The 21,152-nt window shown below is 32.5% G+C and overlaps 2 protein-coding genes across 2 annotated transcripts; both read left to right on the plus strand.

Moving 5' to 3' along the window:
* The first annotated feature begins 1,254 nt into the window (after positions 1-1,254).
* On the plus strand, positions 1,255-7,148 carry LOC127716189 (uncharacterized). Its single transcript, XM_052222315.1, has 2 exons — positions 1,255-1,288; positions 5,325-7,148. The coding sequence occupies exon 2, from the start codon at positions 5,326-5,328 to the stop codon at positions 7,027-7,029; it is 1,704 nt and encodes a 567-aa protein (XP_052078275.1). The 5' UTR covers positions 1,255-1,288; position 5,325; the 3' UTR covers positions 7,030-7,148.
* A 7,256-nt stretch (positions 7,149-14,404) lies between these two features.
* On the plus strand, positions 14,405-18,845 carry LOC127716188 (uncharacterized). The gene is made up of 2 exons (XM_052222314.1): positions 14,405-14,440; positions 16,330-18,845. Exon 2 carries the CDS (start codon positions 16,331-16,333, stop codon positions 18,032-18,034), a length of 1,704 nt encoding a protein of 567 aa, XP_052078274.1. The 5' UTR covers positions 14,405-14,440; position 16,330; the 3' UTR covers positions 18,035-18,845.
* Positions 18,846-21,152: the final 2,307 nt, after the last annotated feature.

A 21,152-nucleotide genomic window follows, 5' to 3' on the forward strand; every position in this document is an offset into this window, starting at 1 on the left:
TCACTTAAAATTTAAAACAAGCCGGAAGTTGAATGAATACCCTTTGGATATACTACAAATTTAAGCATCTTTACATAATTTTCATCTCGGTATACAATATCCTATTTAAAAGATGGTAGATTTATCAAGGCACTTCATTCTTGGGTACTGGACTGGTATCAAGTGATCCTATTCAATCTACAAACCGCTCAGACGAACAGGAACATCTCAAATAGGAGGGGGTACCTTACACTCCTTCTATTCATCGAATGTAGTATATATAGCTCTGATATTTTTGGAACGGAGTATTTAAAGTTGACAATTGAACCAAAACAATTGGGTTAGCATTAGGACGACCCTTAATGCGGAAACTGCTAAACCAAGAAAAAATTAATAAAGTAAACTAGGACAACAAATCGATGAAAAATTCAAAACGTAAAGCACCTGTTTACAAGGAATGCAGTATTCAGGTTTTACCTTTCAAAATAAGGAGCTTTAACAAAATAGGTTATAATGACGTCGACGCCGGAAATGCCTTCTTTAGTTTCCCATTGTGCGACATTTGTAAGCGATATAAACGCTTTCCCGTTTTGTTTTTTTTTATCATCACTTTTGAAAGTGTTTACAAAGATTTCCTCCGTTTAATGGCTAAGTTGAAAGATTGAAACGAACAAAATCTAAAACAGTGACAATTATTATTATAATCTGAGACTACTATAATAGTAGTATCAGTTATCATACCAGGGGTGGATCCAGCCATTTATAAAAGGGGGTAAGGGGGTTGGGGTTCCAACTTTCTGTCCCCATTCAAATGCATTGATCGTCAAAAAAGGGGGGTTCCAACCCCTGAACCCCCCCCCCCCTGGATCCGCCACTGAATACAATAAATTATCTTTTTTTCTTTGTCTAAATAAACACACTATAGTTGCCATTCTGTCTCACAATTTGCAAACTAAAGCGAAGAACTAGACTGCTATTTTAACATCCAAAGACCGTGCTCAATATTCAACAATGGGAGCACTCCTTCTGCTCCAGCAACCACATTAAATTTTATGATCATTTATTTGTTGCATCAAAAACAGACATATTTTTAAGGGTATAATAATTAAGCAAAGTTCAAACCTCATAGAGTAAGGAAATTTATAAATAAAGAATTTGTTTAAGTTCGAAAAAAAACAATGAAAAACCGTTTCAATTTTATAAATAAATAAATAAAAGTCACGTGTTGTCGAGTGATTCCGGTTAGTAACTTACATAGGTTCAATCATGTGACAACTTACTTCCTGGTTATCAAACATTACGTTGAAAGGTAAACATTCACCATTTAACTTATTTTGATAATCGTTTATGACTAATATTGCGAATTTAATTAATGATGAGATTAAGTAGAGTTCCGGAATCAAAATTCTAATTGGTTTTCGTTGTTTCATGTTTGTCATATTTGTTTTTCGTAAACTGTTTTGTTATAACTTAGGCCGTTAGTTTTCTCAAATGAATTGTTTCATATTTTTTATGTCGGGGCCCTTTATAGCTGACCAATACGGTATGGGTTTTTCTCATTGTTGAAGGCCGTACGGTTACCTCGTTAAATATGTAATCAATGTAATGACAACAAGAGACATATATACGTAGATATGCATGTCTCTGTGAAAACAAAATGCCTCCGTTTTTAAGGTTGATAATAAGGAGGAAATACGACATCCCATGGTGCACAATGATAATGGCGTTGATCAAAATGTCCTTTGATTCATCCTTCAAATTTATACAAATTTAAATCGTTTGGAATCAGACCTTCTTACAATACAAAATACAAAATCTATGAGCTGCGAATTGATTTAATTGATTTGATTATTTTGTTATCGACTGCACTTGCATGCTGTTACGAAACAATTTTGTTTACCAAAATGGTGCATACGTAATTTTCAAACGATAATGAAATACTTTAATTATTTTACTTTACTCGAACAAACAAAAAATTGCATTCTCATATTTGTTTGATGACTACGTCAGTTCACGTAGATTTCGAAATTTTGCAATGAGTTTACATAATAGAGAACGATTAGGGAATAGTACAAGAAAATGGGTCAAAATAGAAAAACAGAGAAAAACAGGCAAAAAAAATATACAATAGAGAATAACGGGGTGCAAATATATAAAGAATAGATAATAATCAAAATTTATTAAGAAAAATGACATAAATGAAAAACCCTTTATCTAGACCCTCGATCATTATTATTTATTTTTTTCACATCTTAACAATGAAACATATGACAGAATATATTTTGTTTGTTAGTGAAAGCTTTTGTTCTAGATATTCTTTTCATGTTTTTTATCGTTCAATTTATCAATAAATTAAAACCATACTTAATATTACACATATATGTACTTTCACGGTACTACAATCTGTCGATACTTATAGTGTGGCATTGCACAATGACATGTTTTCCTCTGACTGTTAATGACGTCTTTACAATAAATCCATTGGATGTTGGAGGTGTATTGATTGATATTTTAGTCTTAGATACATGATTTTTTTCATTACTTGTTTTTGGCTTTGAAGTACATGTAGCTGTCAGTAGCTGCAAGTACTTTTAGATCTGTACTAAGTGTCATTTTGTTGTGTTTTTTTTATGATGTATAAGTAACCGTCCGCGTCTACTTTGTGTGTTTTTTTTTAGATGTATTTCTATTTGTATCCATCTGATGAGTTAAGACTTTTTCAACTGATTGCTATAGTTTTATGTTGTACTGTCCAAGGTTAGGAGAGGGATGAGCATTCACAAACATGTTTAACCCCGCCATATTCTTTATGTGCCTGTCCCAAGTCAGGAGCCTGTAGTTCAGTGGTTGTCGTTGGTTCATGTTTGTCGTATTTGTTTTTCGTAAACTGTTTTATTATAAATTAGGCCGTTAGTTTTCTCAATTAAATGTTTCATATTTTTCATGTCTAAATAATGTTTATAAGTTTAAATATTCGTGTCTATATCCCAATATTTTATGTAGGGGTTGTGTTACTATTACCACCGAATGGAATCAACTTGATATAATACTCAATATAGTAGTTACCGGAATGACAAAAGTTCAGTCGGAAACACAAAACAATGCATGAGATCGTGTTAAAGTATTAGACTTCTTATTAGCCATTGAGATATCATGACCTCCGAAGTTGCCGATATCACGTGACCTGAAATCAAAAGAAATATCAATATAAATAAATAGATAATACGTGCAACAATAAAATGATTGATTGTCTGTTTGGTTTTATCTAAAGATACTTTTAAATGTATATATATCGTTTAACTTATATAACAATGATATCTTTGGGTCGTATCAGTCAAAGAAATTGTTCTTACTGCTTGTTCCAATCGTTTCACTTTTCAAAAGTGACATTCTGCTCTTTTAATAACTGAACACAATGAACATATGAGAAACCCTTCTCCAACCAATAGTTAATTTAAAGATTGCCTACATGCGGAAACAAAATATCATTGTTTTGAAAGACAGTAATATAGCAACGATAGAAAAAAATCAAGGGAAATGGGGCATCCATCAATGACACAAAATCATAACATGCACAGCAAAAAAGCACACATAAAGCAAAAGAAACAGCGCTTTTTCTGCTGTTCTTCATTTCAAAGTCAGAGTGACACCTTTGAAATATAACATGCAGCAAAAACAAAAAACAAAACATAACTTTCACCTCACTGCAATTTAAGACGATTGCTTGTTTTAAAGAAGCATTTTAGCTACGAGATATAAAAAAGAAATAAAAAAAATAATGTAGTTTTTGTTCAATTATTAATGAAAATGAAATAATAATTCGCTTTTGTCAGCCAACTTGGTTCAATTTTGTCAAAATAAGCAAAGAAACATCGCTGATAAATAATTCACTTGCAAGTGACTAATTCGACCTCATTGAATCCGTATTCATGTAACCTACAATTAAACCCCTTAGTTAGTGATGGGTTACGCACAAATTAGGCATGTTCAGTTATTAAAAAGAAAATATTGAAAGTAAAACAACAGTTACAACGGTAAACCATTTGATTGACTGTTTCGATCCAAAAAAACTCATTCTTGTACAGGTAAATTGTAAAATGATGATGATTAACATAATTTATTAAACTATAATATGTAATCAAACAGACCTAGTAAAAGCCAATTGCACGGATCACTACTATGTATATCTATGTTTATGATTATATCGGGTTTTATGACCGTTGGCAGTTGCAGTTTGGTGTATTTGAAGGACATGAAAACCAAAATCCTTGTATATGTTAATAAGCCAACTCTTTTTCTGTCTTTGCTCTATTTCTAAAACATTATTCACGTTTATACACAATACCAGTGACTTCTCAATAAGTGTTAACAGAATAGAGAATGGAAATAGGAATGTGTCAAAAACCCGATCATAGAGCAAAAAACATCCCAAGGCCACCAAAGGGTCTTCAACGCATATAGAAAAATCCTGCACTCGGAGGCGGGCTTAAGCTGACCCTAAATAATAATGTATATAAGTTTAGCAAAATGGGCGCCACACTTAACTCCAGAACATACAAATCAACCAAAATTAAAAAAAAACACAAATTTATAAAGGCTAGAGGTTCAATGACCTTGGGCAGACACAAAAAGCGGCTGGGTTATATATGTTTGTGAGATCTGACCCCTTCTTTTCATACCTCTAGCTAAGGCATCTTCATTTGTAATCTTACACTTCGATGAATACTAGTAAACAAAAGAATCTAACACCTTCACGGTACATCTCATTGTGACCATCTACGGTAGTCTTTCGTACATCAACATAAATTACCCGAGAGAATCCCAAAGTACAGTAATTGAACAAAATTTCTTCGATAGAAGTATACGTATGGGTTGCCTGCAGATAAGTAGTCAGTTTGAAGAAAAGTTTCACACACCATACCTGACAGAGATCACTAATGCATCAAGCTTTTATATTCTTTTGGGTACAATGCGTGAAATGAATTTCCTGACCCTATGCTAACGTTATTTTTCATTTCCTCTTGCAGCTAAAAAAAACTCGTTTACTAACACTTTTACTGAATACTCATCATATTTTATCGTATGTATGCTTATCATATTGATATATTACCTTTTTGTGCTGCTTGCTGCTGCTTGATTGCAAACCACAAAAAAATCGATATTTAAAAGGCTCTACAATAAATGTCCTTTGTTGACAGTTGCAGATTGTAATCGGATTTTCTACCTTTACCCTCAACATTTAAGATGTATGTGTTTCAATAACTTTTTGATATGTATCTTGTCGTTATGAAATTTCTAATTATAAAATAGAAATAATGGTTTTCGAAATCAAACGGTTATTTCAGAATGTCGACAAATCAAAAGGCATGTAACATATGTGACTATCAACACATAACAAAGCCAGCAACAGATTGGTGTTCCGAATGTGAACAGGCGTTTTGTAGTGAATGTAAGGTATTTCATGGGTTTTCAAGGTTGTCCCAAAACCATGCAACAATACCGATATTGGATTATTTATCATTAGAGGCATCATTCGCGACTACTACAATTATATGCACTGAACATGATGAGATCTGTCAAATGATTTGCCAAACACATGACAAGCTTCTATGTCTCAATTGTATTGACAAACATAATGATTGTAAGAACATAGTTCCAATGAATGAAGTAACAAAAAATGTTAAAACATCAACGAATTTCCAAGAAACACGACAAAGCTTAACAGACATAACTAAAAGCATAACTCAAATTCAGGATGAGCTAAAACTGCATTTACAAGCAATAAATGACGACGAGAAAAAAATATCAGCAGAGATAGATACGATGAGGAAGAAATTAGATGATCATTTGGACAAACTCGAACACGACTTAAGAAAAAAACTGTCAGAGGAAGCAACCAAATCATGCAATTCCATCGAGGGAACGCTAAAGAAACTTGAAGATAGAAAATTACAGATAACAAAAACCCAAAAGCAGATGAAAGATTTAGAGGCATATGCATCCGATTATCAAACTTACCTCAGCCTCAGGCAAATATCATCATCAGTGGATTCGGTGGAATCATTTTTGCAGTTAGTGGTTAAAGATGGGAATATAGACATAGACACATTGATCTTGAATTTTGATGAAAAGATAAATGCCATTGTTGATAACATCAAGCATTTCGGTTTGGTACATGTACAGAAAAAGACGTGTAACGTGCCCCTCATCCGGCAAAAGGACAAGCAAGCACAACTAGTCGGATTAGGACGACCCCCTATAAAGTCGATCAATGATATTAAACTGAAATTAGCTTGTACAATTGACACAACATGTAATTTCATTAGAGGATGTGAAATTCTGACTGATGGGAAAATAGTTTTTAGTAATTCTGGCACGAATATTTGTGCATGTGTTGTTATTTTTGATTCATATGGAAAACATTTGAGCAATATACCAGTTAAGTCTGGCATAATGTGTAGAGATGTAACATGTATCGATAACAATACTACTCTAGCTTTCAGTTGTAGATTTGATAGTGACATACACTTTATCGATATAAATAAACAAGAAGTATTACACAAGGTTATAAGTACTAAAAACCTCTGCTATGGAGTGGCATACAGTGATGACTCATTAGTATGCAGCATGTCCGGTGAGGGCATACAGAAGATACGTCTAGACAACAATAAATTGTCAACTATTGTCAAGTGTGATTTAGAAATTGGATATGTTGCTGTATACAATAATATGCTGTATTACACCAACTTCAAGAATAATGTTGTCACATGCTGTTATATGGAAGGTCAGTCATTATGGACATTCAGAGATGAGACAGTTCTGAAGAAACCAAGTGGCATATCGGTTGATACCCGAGGATTTGTATACGTCGTAAGTCCTGAAATGAACAATATTGTAGTATTATCTCCAGATGGACAAGAAAAACGAGTGCTTCTTACAAATGTTGATGGATTAAAAGATCCTTGGGTTTTACACTTTGAGAAACTTACAAATCGCCTTCTGGTCGCAAACAGTGAAAGAACTGCGTATTTGTTTGACGTTTTAACTTAACAATAAAACAGTTTGGTTTTTTTTTCAAAGAGAAACAACACTACATAGAAAGTCCGAAAGTACAGAGGAAAGTGTTTTCCAGAAACAAATTTGCCTTATCAAAATAACCTTTACCATGTTTGCAGTAATTCTATATTTTAAAGATTTAAATGATACGTTTTTATTGCGGTAAATTTTAAAGTTACATATTATCTAATTGTAGTATAGACACCGGGGCCTCGGTGGCCGAGTGGTCTAAGTAGTACCACTGTATCACTAGCCAGTCAACACTGAGGTTGTGAGTTCGAATCCCGCACAGGGCAAGTGCACTCGACTCAAATCTTAATCTTAATTGACAAGGATTGTCAGTTTTCCTACCGAAGGTCGGTGGTTCTCTCCGGAAAATTCCGGCTTCCTCCACCAATAAAAAATGACCGTCACGAAATAGCACAATAGTATTGAAAGTGGCGTTAAACACCAATCAATCAATAGTATAGAAACCTAGAAAAAAAGAATAAGTAAAACTTGAAACTAAATATCAATAAGACAGCAACCAGACGACAGAAAAACCAAAAAGACATCTAGAGGGCAGTATACAGTCTTCAACAATAGACAGGTGTATAATTAAAAATCGTACAGAATCTAAGAAAAAGTTGTTAATAAAGTTAACACCAATAACAAATATCAAAATTTGCCATTAACACTCTGTTCTCTATATAACATAACACATCCAGATATGACATTCGACAACTTTTTTGATTCAGAACCTGACTCCCAAAATTTCCCTGTAAATGTATTTTGTTTTTGTATTACTCTGTTTAAACAATTGGTCTACTATTTCTCCGCGTCTAAGAATTGCTGATTGATTAGTATAAAAAATTATTTGCCATCGTTGCAGATTAAGACGGATTGAAAGGAGGCATAGTGCAATTTTAACTTGATTTCATTTCCCATAATCTTATAAAGTTTTATTCTGGTGTCGAAAGTATTTTTTTAAATTTTAACTAGGTGCTTTTTTCATCTTTTTATCTTAAAATATTTCATTAATGATTTTTATACAGCTTGCAATTGAAAGAGGAAATGTCATATATTTCGCCCCTCTATCATATGTTGTTAAAGTGTATATTTTATATTCAATTTTAATGGCAAATTTTTCCAGAAAGATGTAGTGAAAATTATAATTATAAATGAATTATTGATAAATTTTCAACTTCTTATGGATTAATTACTGTCTGATTTATCGAATTGTGATGTAACTCTTATATATGAACGGCATATCTTCATTTTAAATTCACAATTTTCTTTCTAAAACTATTGTTGCATGTGTTTAGCATTCGTAAATTTGAGTCGAAAGACTTTTCGATGAAATCCCGTTTTTATTGTTCAATAGTTATAATAATGTGCTGGACATGGCATGGGTCTTTTATGAAACTTTGCCTGATACTTTTCCATTGTTGCCAATTAATTGGATCGAAACTGCACTAACGTCTTACGGCCTTTTGGGACCTGCTGTGTAGGTGGATCAGATAAGGCTGTCACACGTCTGAGCATTTCCTCACTTCCGAAAAGTCATTCATCTCAGTTTATTTCGGTCCATACACTGTTTTGAAATATCACTAGCTCTACTGCAATTTGGTATTCATTGACATGACAAATAGGAAGAAAGTAAGTAAGTAAATTTCATGTACCTTGGGTACATATAATGGGTTAACAGTTAACAATAATAAACATGAGCTTTTGAAGGCTCGTACAATGAACGAAAATCCAGCACAATGAGTAAAGGTAAAAATAAGCATGTATATGAACAACAGTATTTAAATCAAAAGGATATTGATATAATACATAAATCTAGATCAAAGCAAAATTTATCATATCCAGAGCATACCCAGAAGTTAGATATTGACACTTGTGTTCTACGACATATTTTCTCTGACATATATTATGATTACTCTTAGTCTGAAGGAACAATTCATCTGTTTTTGGTTGGAATATACTGTTTGTTTAATTCATTTTGAAATTTCTTTGAAATAGGCTTTATTCCCTTACTGGTATAGCACCACTAATTCGGCCCGGTCAGAAAGAACATACAAGAAAGTAGTACTAGTACATATTTCAAACAAAATAGTTTTTACGCATAACTGTTACTTTGTCAATAAGTAAAATATTAGGGTAATTTTTGTATCAAAAAGTAAAATCACAAAAATACTGAACTCCGAGGGAAATTCAAAAAGGAAAGTCCCCAATCAAATGGCAAAATCAAAAAAACAAACACATCAAACGAATGGATAACAACTGTCATATTCCTGACTTGGTACAGGCATTTTCTTATGTAGAAAATGGTGGATTGAACCTGGTTTTATAGCTAGCTAAACCTCTCACTTGTATGACAGTCGCATCAAATTCCATTATATTGACAACGATGCGTGAACAAAACAAACAGACACAATAGGTAAAAATGTCAAAAATAGGGGTACAGCAGTCAACATTGTGTAATCTTCTTAATCACTATAAAAAGGTGATCATCAAGGGAAAGCTTAAGGACTTGTGATTACTGTAGAACCTTTGTTGAATAATAAAAAAAAATGAAATTAAGATAGGAGAGCATATTTTCCCTGTTGCTAAGATCAGTAGTACCTGTTTTTGTACTACCCAACTTCCGGGGAAACAGTCCTCTCTAATATGCAATTAAAGGTATGTTAATTTTTTCAGCACAAGTGAGGATAAGGTAGGACTCACGTTATTTTAACTTAAGACAAAATAGCTATGAATGCTTGAAGTTGCAGAATTTAAAATAGAAAGCAATGGGGCTATGTATTAGTGGTGTTATTCCTCCTCCACACATTGTTCCCAGCTACAGCATACCTATAATGATGTTACGGGAAATCAACCAGTTACTACCATACTTTAAAATTGAGAATGGAAATGGGGAATGTGTCAAAGAGACAACAACCCGACCATAGAGCAGACAACAGCCGAAGGCCACCAATGGGTCTTCAATGCAGCGAGAAAGTTCCGCACCCGGAGGCGTCCTTCAGCTGGCCCCTAAACAAATATGTATACTAGTTCAGTGATAATGGAAGTCATACTAAACTCCAAATTATACACAAGAAACTAAAATTAAAAATGATACAAGACTAACAAAGGCCAGAGGCTCCTGACTTGGGACAGGCGCAAAAATGCGGCGGGGTTAAACATGTTTTTTGAGATTGTCCGTTTTACTGCAATACTGTTATTGGTTGAATGAGATATAGTAAATAAAAGCCGGAGGGCTGAAACAATCTTTTGGTTAGAAGCAAATATCCTTTCATTTATTCATTGTTTTTCATTTAATTCAATACCTCTCCCTATCTTATTTCAAATTGTCAATGAGATGATCACAGAACGCGACATATAAGAAATGGACTAATCGGGTTATTTTTCTGTCGTTAGGTAGCTAGCCGTAATTGTTTCTGATTATTCTGCTACTTTGCTTTGTTTCGTTAAAATAGGAAAAAAGACTGTTGAAACCTTATAATTGTATCCGTTTATAGTTTAATAACGCTTTTATTTTACGTCGTTCGTCACATACCCTTCTCTACGACCCTCTTTTGAAACAAGTACTAGTATTTGAAAAAGGTAAAAACAGTTAAATTATTCTACATTTATAAAATACATTTACCAGATCACCAAAAACCATCCTTCATTTTCAAAAAGAATGAAGGAACCAAGTTATGTTTGTTTCGTCCATATATATGTCATATATATGTAATAATGGATACAAGAGTGAATATCCTGAAAAGTCTCACTTGCTTTACTGATAAGGTTTAGTGTTGTGCTTAAAATCCTTACTAACAAAGGTCTACAGAAGTCATGTTCAATAAATGTGGTAAAGTGGATTTTCTGCCATTTATACTGGTTGCATTGATTATACTATATGTACTTATTTTGAATATCTCTTGCAGACGATTTATTGTATTATCTAGTAGTAGGTGAGTTGTTTGCAATCTACTTGTGATTAGGTCTTATTTTATTGGTCATTGGTAGTCTTGTGATTATTAGACAGAGGGAAATTTAATCTAATGGATGGTCAATTTTGGTCTTTGTTTACAAAAGTTTCATTAGTTTAATTACTTAGTATCCCGTCTTTGTATTTACTTTTCATATAAGGATTGAATCATTCAGTTATATTGGATACAGTTATAGTCAGTCAGGAACCACAAATATAGCATATTTTGGTAAGTTACATTTACTTTCATTGAGAGCCTTTGTTTTGACAGATGGATGAAGTATGAATCCTGATTATGATATTATAAAAACATGCAAGGTAAAAGTATGTTTCCCCAATGTCCAAGTGAGCGTGAGGTTTGAGCTTGAGAGATGATTATATGAGTTGATTGTTTTCAGAGTTTTGTGTATTTTGCTGTACGGGTGAGTTTGATTTATTTTAACAGTGACCTTGACCTATGTTATGGTACGGTATTATCAATAATGACGTAGACATATTAATGTATACAAGTCAGATGACATTATGGGAGTTTTTATAATGATAGTACCTTTTTGTAAAGATTCATTTGTTTAATAGAATCTTGTACTTAAAATTATATTATTGATTTCAGTTTATTATATTATATATTGACCAGTAGATTCAAGATGTATTGCTCTGTATAAGGACATAAGGATAGAAGTTTAATAGTGTGGCTGTTGGTGTTATATATTGTACAAACTCAGTTCCACAAATTGGTGAGTTTACTTAAGTGTGTCAATTGATTGCAATTGTCCCTTATTTATATTTACCTGTATAACTTGACTATGACAAATATTTCATTGTCACTTTGGAAATATTACACTTGGATTATCTCCCCTGATTATGAACATTCAAGCTAGACTCACATGAAGTTAAAAATGTATATTTATATTGATGATAAATGATGATTCATTCATATATTTAAAGACATTATACAAGAAACTCAAATTATCTGTAATGATAATTTGTGTGAGGTTGATGTTTATTGTTTTTAAATTTACATTTTGATATTTTCAAACCGCAAACCGTTTGTATAGAATAAAAGATGATAGTATTTATTCATTCTGATCGATTGATTATAATTGTTGTATTACTATAAATGCTTTATAGGTCAAGATGTAGGATGTTTTGACTATATACAAGGACATGTGAACTTAATTAATATTAAAAGAGTGTAATGGTTAATACTTTATTAAACTGAATTGTATTGTATTTACTTCATTACCTTAATCATTGTTAATTTGTTATTCCAGGGTTAAGGTGTGTAATTGTAAGATGAATGAATGTGATGTACAATTGATGAATAAAGAACCTTTGAACTCAGACTTATTTGTAATTGATGAACCAGAAAATTAGACTTTTACATAAACACTATCTACAAACCGCTCGGACGAACATGTACACCTTATAATCTTTCTATTCATCGGATGTAGTATTTATAGTATTATCAAAACGGATCTAGTACTAAAAGTTGACAAAAGAACCAAAACAATGGGGTTAACATTAGAACTGCCTTGCATGCATGATGTACAACTTGCATTCATACTACGGTAAATAAATTTGATATAGAAATTGGCATACGGGCATTTTTCAGGAAAACGTATCGTTGATCACAGGTTCATGACATGAGGTCAAGGCTATTTCAACCCAATCTGATGGACATATATACCTTGTAATTATTCTATGTAGTTTATCGATATAGTTGATCTTTTATTCATAAGAAATTACAAATTCGTGTATTTAAAAACCGCTATTATATAATAGTTTATTTAAGTAGCATGAACAAATGATGTCAAGGACAATAGATAGATGAAACATTCACAACGTAAACCACCTATTTACAAAGAATCAAGTATTCAGGTTTTTACCTTTAAAAATATGGAGCTTAAAAAAAGAGCCTCTATATGACGTCAACGCATTCATTTGTCTCTCATTCTGCGACATTTGTATGCGATATAAATTGCTTGCCCGTATTTTTTATCGTCACTATTTAAAATATTTGACGTCGCAAACGTCATGTAATTAACAAACTCATAAAAAAGTCAACTATTAGAACTTGGAATAATTTTTTGAGCCTGTGGAATTGCAAAAATAGTAGTTAGAATAATAATTTTTTTAAACCCGATTAATTTCTTCAATTTGTGTGTTGTTTTTTTTTTTTAAATTTTTTTAACTTCTTTTGGAGATTTACCAAAATAAAGATTCACCAATAATTCCCGTAAGCATGTCTCGTCTTTCACTACTTTAAAAGGAAAGACGTAATTTTAACGTTAAAAGATTACCAATTGGTTTGAATGTTGCGCTATGGTTTTTACTTTATATATATATAATAAGAGTTGTTTCCACTTATATGGCTAAGTTGAAAAATTAAATCGAACAAAAACAAATATTTGGTATTTGTAAAAACAGTCTGAATAATGCAATAAATCACTTATTTTACTTTTTTTAAATAATCAGTAATACACAATAATTGCAATTCTGTCTCAAAATTTGCAAAGGATTAGGCCGATTGTGTATTGCTATGTTGCAATCAAAGATGGCTATATAAGTGTATCTATCTTGAGTGTTGAATATTCATCAAAAGGAACACTCCTATTCCTTCAACACGCACATTTATTTGCTGCATCAAAAGCTGACATATTTTTGAACGTATGCATTAATTAAATTAATTTCAAACCTCGCATACAACATATAAATTTATACATAGTTATCAACTTGATGGACAAAGAATGTGTTTTAATTCAAAAACACTTAAAGACTGTAATTTTTAATTTCAATACGTTTGATCCATATCATTTCCATTACCAGAAATACTCTTTTACTATACTCTGATTTCTCACGCCATTTAAACGTTTTATGGGCTAACTGGATCCCTGCATCTTTGAACTAATAAAGTAATTGTGACTGCTTGACATTTTTCAAACACCCCTTTTTATTCTTTTGTACATAATCAAACCCTGCCTAAAGAAATATATTAATTTTATCATTTAAAATCAGTTATCGAAGCAGTCATAATTAAGGAAGTGATCCCGATTAGAATATCCATCCCTTAGCTAAACGTACTGACGTAGATTTTTTACCCAACAGACGCACAAATGACGTCAAATAACGTCACCTTAAACCAAATAATTTGACGGAAAGATATCGATTGGAATCAAGCATATTGATTAAGTTTCATTTTAGCCGTACATTGCCTAATCGGAGCGCTATATCTATTTGTGATTTTATCGTACTTCAATAAATGGGGTCTAATGATCTCTAATGGCTTTTCATGGTGAATTTTTATTTGTTTTGCGAAACCTAGCGATTTAGCAGAAAATTGCCCAAAATAAATAAATAAATAAATGTCACGTGTTGTCGGGTATTTCCGGTAAGATGCGTTCAATAATGTGATATCTTACTTCCTGGTTACATACATTACGTTGAAAGGTAAAAAACTCAGCATCTAATTTAATTTGATAATCTATTATGACTTATATTGCAAATTTAATTAATAATGAGATCAATTAGAGTATGCACAGTGATAATGGCGTTCATGACATGACCTTGGTTTCAACGGCCCTTAAAATTAAAACAAATTAAGAACGTTGGGATTCAGACTTGGCATCGAGTTAGTAATAATATAAAGTTTCTTGCAGTAGAAAATGAAACCAGTAATCGATAGTACGTCAAGCGATTTCTATTGATTATCATATACCAGGTGAGATTGATTTAATTCATTGGATTATTATACTTTTTCCTGCAGTTGCGATCATCTTTTGAATGCTATGTATCGAATGATTTCCCCATTGCCGACAATAGCAATTTTTTTCTTAAATGGCTGTTTTAATAAACTATATTATTTTATGGTAAAAACTGCTTTTGCCTAATCGGAGCGCTATATATATTTGTGATTTTATCGTACTTCAATAAATGGGGTCTAATAATCTCTAATGGCTTTTCATGGTGAATTTTTATTTGTTTCGCAAACCTAGCGATTTAGCAAAAAAATTACCCAAAATCGTGATCAAAATAAAAAAAAAAAACTCTGGTCCTTAATAATACTTTTGAGGACAGACTTGTGCTTTTATGAAACGGTGGCGACATTGAAGTAATTAAAGGATCTTACAAAATTCTAATTCATAAATTTCTGTTAGTTTGGTAAACCTAACAAGAAAACATCTGAAAAACCCCTTTTCATTTCCAGCGAAAAACGAGTATGGGAAAATTGTGTGTAAGTGTGCTAACGTAATTGATTTCTATTTTACAAATACGTTGAAACTCGGTATCTTTTTTTTCTTTTGTATTTAGATTTACCTAATATTAATCCAATTTATATGTTGTCAGTATTATTTATTAACTTTCAATTAAAACGTAAATGTATTATAATTACGTTTTGTGCTTATTGTATACACATGGCCATGCATACTTTAGTTGTCATTTTGTGTGTTGTATTTGGTGATTTTTAACCGTCTTTGTGACATTGTCCATATCCGTTTTTTTCAATAACAATTGACAGTATTCATATCTAGTTTTTTTTTAATGTTTAGTTAATCATCTATTTTTGAAATTGACTTACATATAATTTCTCGTAAATTTCAGTACAAATGGCAATTTATCTGTTAACCAACATCTTGGAAATGTCCATTTATATGAATTAACTTCTGTGAAAGTAGACAAAATAAATTATGCAGCATTGTTTCCCTATTTCCTCTACTGAAGTATCTGCTTCTTGATAATTCTCTTTCAGTTCAGTTGGGCAAAATTGTGGTTTTCTATGCCCAGAGTCCTATGTTCGATCATTGTTCTGTGCAGTTGTAATTTTAAAGGAAAATCATGCTCTTATTTTAACACTTTGTTTTTACTTCAATGCATGTGTCTGACAGATAAAGCAGTGTGAAAGGTCATTGTGTTGAACGAAAAATGACAATTGCTATAGCGCTTAATGTAGTGGAAAATGTGTTGTGAAAAGTTTTAAATAAATCATGTCGAAAGTTAGCATGTGGTCAAGGTGCCATAGTCTATTTGCAAGAAATTTACCAATAGATAATAAAACGTAAACATACATATGTATTGGCCATTTCTATACATACAATGTAGGAGGGAATATAACGACCATCAACGGTTCTGTTATGTACTCATTTTTATTAATTAATTGAAAATGCATCTTTTTTTTTAAACTTATTACTGGTAATGCTCTTATTTTCTTCATTCAGCTTCAAAGTTTGAAAGGTATGAGTGTCGGATTCCACAACTGAATTGTATGTTTTCATGTAATATAAGCAATTTTTAAAATAGTCTCGATTTTGTAAACAAATGTCTTCAAAATTCTTTTTTAGAATGTCGACCAATCTAAAGATATGTAACATATGTGATTACCGACACGTAACAAAGCCAGCAACAGATTGGTGTTCCGAATGTGAACAGTCTTTTTGTAACGAATGTAAGGAATTCCACGGGTTTTCAAGGTCGTCCCAAAATCATGCAACGATTCCGATATCGGACTTTTTAGCACTAGAGACGTCTTTCTTATCAATAACCAGTCTATGTACTGAACATAATGAGATTTACAATTTGGTTTGCCAGACACATGATCAGCTGCTTTGCCTTCGTTGTATAAAAAACCACAAGGACTGTAAGGGTATAGTTCCACTGAGTGAAATTACAAAAAATGTGAAATCTTCAACGTGTTTCCAAGAAACACAAACTGGTTTTACAGACACAAATGAGAACATAACAAAGATTCGGGATGAGTTAAAGTTGTCTTTAGAAACGATAAATGATGAAGAGAAGTTACTTATGTCAGAGATTGGAACGATGAGGAAGAAAATAGATGATCATGTAGACAAGCTCGAAAACAACCTAAAAAAAGAGTTGTCTAAAGAAGCAACAGAATCACGCACAGCCATCGAAGTATTGTTACAGAAACTTGATGATCGAAAAACCGAGACTACTAAACATTTGAGGCAAATGAAAGATTTAGAGTCTTATGCATCAGATTTTCAGACTTACATAAGCCTGAGACAAATTTCATCTGCAGTGGATTCTGCTGAGTCATTCGTGCAGTCAGTGGCTAAGGATGGAAATTTAGAAATAGATGCATTCAGCTTGAATTTTGATGAAAAGATAAATGAAATGGTAAGCAATATTCAGCAGTTCGGTATGGTTCATATACAGAAAAAGGTTTGCCACGTGACTCTCATCCGACAAAAGGATAAGCAAGCTCAGTTAGTCGGATTAGAACGACCCCAAATTAAGTCGGTCAATGAAATCAACCTCAAATTATTTCAAACTATTGATACAAAGTGTGATTTTATAAGAGGTTGTGAAATTCTGTCCGATGGGAAAATGGTCTTCGGTAATTCTTCCAAGGATAGTTACGTAGTTATTTTTGATTCAGAAGGGAAACGTTTGTTAAATACATTAAAAAAACAAGGCCGTCCTTGTATGGATATAACATGTATTGATAAAAACACAAAATTAGCTATTTCTAGTGGATATAGAAGTCAATGTACAGTTAACATTGTCGATATAAGTAAGCCCGAAATAGAATCTAAGTGTATAACCATGAAAAACTATTGCTACGGAGTGACATGTACTGATAACTCCTTATTGTGTTATATTTCCAAAGAGGGCATACAAAAGATAAGTTTAGACAACTATAAAGTATCAACTATTATCAAATCAGGTTTACATTATGGATATGTTGCAGTACACAACAACAAACTGTATTACACCGACCGCGACAAAAACAGTGTAACGTGCAGTGATATGGAAAGTCAGTTGGTATGGACGTTTAGGGATGAAACTGTTTTGAAAGATCCACTTGGTATTACGGTTGATACTTGTGGATTTGTATACGTTGTAAGCCATGCAATGAACAGTGTTGTAGTATTATCTCCTGATGGACAGGAAAAAAAAGTGTTATTAACAAATATAAATGGATTGAAAACTCCATGTGCTTTAAACTATGATAAACTTCGAAATCGTCTTTTGGTAGCAAACAGTGAAAGAACTGCATATTTGTTTGACGTTTCGAAATAACAATACAAATGTTTTAAAGCATCCACAGAGACTCAGAAAGTGCGCAGTTATTTCAAGAAAGCACTTTTGCTCATCCAACATAACATCTAGGTCTTTTGCTTAAAAGGAGGCTAATGAACCAAGTGTTCCTAGTGCAAAATTTGATGTCATTCATTGTTTTACGGTTGCCATCATGATTTGGTTTATCGTTATGGGATATTTATATCACAGATCACAGATGTGTTCAAATTGTCGTCTCTTTTCCTTGAATGTTACATGACGAATTTAACTGTTCACCGAAATTGTACTTGCCATGAGAAACATGACGGGGCAATATGTGGAGCAGGATCTGTTTACCCTGGTGTTTTTTAGTTTTGTTCAGTAATAGTTTTCTATGAATCGTGTTTTCATTCTTTTTCTCATTTTTGCCATGGCTTTCTTAGTTTGTCTTCGACTTATATTTTTATTATTCCTTTCTGTATTTTCTCCCTCAGTTCAACAGTGCTTCAGTCTGTCGTCATTTTTACGCCCCTTCTGATTTTAAATTTCCTTGTTTTATATGATGTATTTGTACCAAGGTTGGGCGGTATTTAGTATTTACCGGTATTTACCGCCTCGGGCAATACTCCTCAAGTGGTCAATACTGGCAAATACTGGTCGATTGAAATTTTCATGGTTATTTTTACAGACTCAACTATAAATTTTAGCAAAACATTGGCTTGATGGGGGAATTATTTTAACTTTATTTCTTTGGCAATGATTTAGTTTATTAAAATGAATGATAGAGGTATATTTTATTAACTATTAAAACATGAATAATGACTAATTTAGTTCTTATGGGTCATATGCATGATATTGCATACTTTAGGTAAATATAAAATTGCTATATCAATTATTTCAACATGTATTACTCAAGATATTTTGTCTTGATTATTTATTTTGTGTACAGGTAAATAGAATTACAGGTGTCTAAATTACTAAGCATTACCTCTCATATGGCTAACAGATGTAAAAAGTTTGATTACTAATACAACTACCCCCTAATCTATACTATTAAACGAAAAGACCTCATCATGCCTTTGTGTCCTGTGGGTACCATGCATAGTCGCATTTGTCATCCTCACTTATGATTATTCCGTTTGGGTTATTTTGGGAGGAAAACGAAAATAAAGGCGTCCGGTTATTGTTTCCGTCATCGGACGGACTTTTAGGTCATAGACAAGACTTCCGTTTAGGACTTACACGTAATTTTCATAGGTACTTGGGGACAGGATAATTAATTTCGCTTTTTCTGTATACTATGAACATACATATACTATAAATAAAGTGTATTTGCTATTTTCTATCAATTCCAAGTTTACTATCAACGGCGGTTATATATAATATAGAGATTATAGTATATGTCTGTTCATAGTATACAGAAAAACGCGAAAATAATTGAAATTAATAGAAAAAAAGGGGGATTGCTAAAACAATTGTCATGTCCCCAAGTATCTACGACTTTTGACACCTCAAAATCTTTTACAAAAATTCATCCTACAACAGTTTACATACTTTCAACCACTCTCTAAATAATCTAAAAGTCCGCGATTTCGCGGGTGTGTTCTAGTAAATGTTGAAATAACAGGAAAAAAGTCATAAAAGTTATGTTAAAAACTGTTTAAAACAAAAAGTTAATTGCTTGACTGACAAATTGTCACAGGACAGAAGGTGACAATTTGGTTTTGAGAGAACTATTTCTTTGATTAAGAAAAGACTTCTTTTTTAAGGCAATTTTTGTTTTTTTTTCTAAAACTATTACATATATACATGATATAAATAACAACATTTGTTTAATACATTTGATGAAATTACTGTCAAATAAATTGCTTCGCCGAGCGCAGCTTGATACGACCGCATAGGTCCAACCCTGAACAGTTGGGGCAAAAATGGACACAATATTCGGGCTTGATACAGGTCCGAATTTGGATTGTAATTAAATATTTGACACATAATAGGTTTCTGACACAGAATAACTGTAGTCAAAGAACTTAGACTTGGTTATATGATTTGAATTTATATTCATTTTTTTGCTTTTGTGCAATACACTATGCTGTTGCGAATTGACCCCCCCCCAAAAAAAAATTTTTTTTACCCCCCCCCCCCCCCCCACCCCCCTCTTTTTTTTGCAAAAAAAAAAATTTTGAAGAAATTTTCTTTTTAATTTCTGAAATCTGAAATGTGAAAAAATTGCCCTCCCTCACAATTTCTTTTTTTACCCCCACCCCCCCCCCCCCCCCCCCCACCCCCCCAATTTTTTCCACCTCCCCTCCTTTTCCAAAAAAAAAATTCTTTCCCTCAAGATATGGTCATACTCTCAATTCAAATTTCCAATTGAGTTTGCAACCATAATTACCCATTTAAATACATCATAAAAGTCTTAAATTAAAAAATGACATAAATAATCATGGCTAAAATTAATATTCCTTAATCAGCATTTTCAAATAGTAACTTCTAAAAATAAATTGACAGCTAATCACATCAAGACAATACAACATTTCTTTATACATAATTTAAAAGCAGTGTAAGGGAGGTAATCCAAACATAACATTGTACTTTTTTTTAATTGTCCATTAACCAGGACACCCTTGTTTTTTCTCACTTTTTTGCCCCTAATTCCTAAAAGGTTTGAACCATAACCCCCCAAAGCCAATCCTAACCATCCCTTTGTGGTATGGAAACTTGTGGTATAATTTCAGAGGGATCCATACACCGTTCCACAAGTTATTGTCTGGAAACTAGAAAAATGCTTATTTGAGCCCCTGTTTGGCCCCTAACTCCTAAACTGTTAGGACTATAACCCCCAAAATCAATCCCAACCTTCCTTTTGTGGTTATAAACCTTGTGTTTTAATTTCATAGATTTTTATTTACATTTACTAAAGTTATTTGTCCGGAAACGTCTTTGGAAGACCCTGACGACAACGTGATACCAATATACAACCGCAATTTTTTTTGCGGTCGTATAAAAAACAAGCTGTCATAGTCTCTTGCTACATGTAGTGATAGGCTTCATGGTGCAAAGAAATATATCTTTTGTATGAATAATATTTTATTAATCTTCATTTAAGGGAGCTACCATTTGATTTTTATGGGGGGGG

The sequence above is a fragment of the Mytilus californianus genome, unplaced genomic scaffold (assembly GCF_021869535.1).
Source record: "Mytilus californianus isolate M0D057914Y unplaced genomic scaffold, xbMytCali1.0.p SCAF_9, whole genome shotgun sequence".
Taxonomy (NCBI): domain Eukaryota; kingdom Metazoa; phylum Mollusca; class Bivalvia; order Mytilida; family Mytilidae; genus Mytilus; species Mytilus californianus.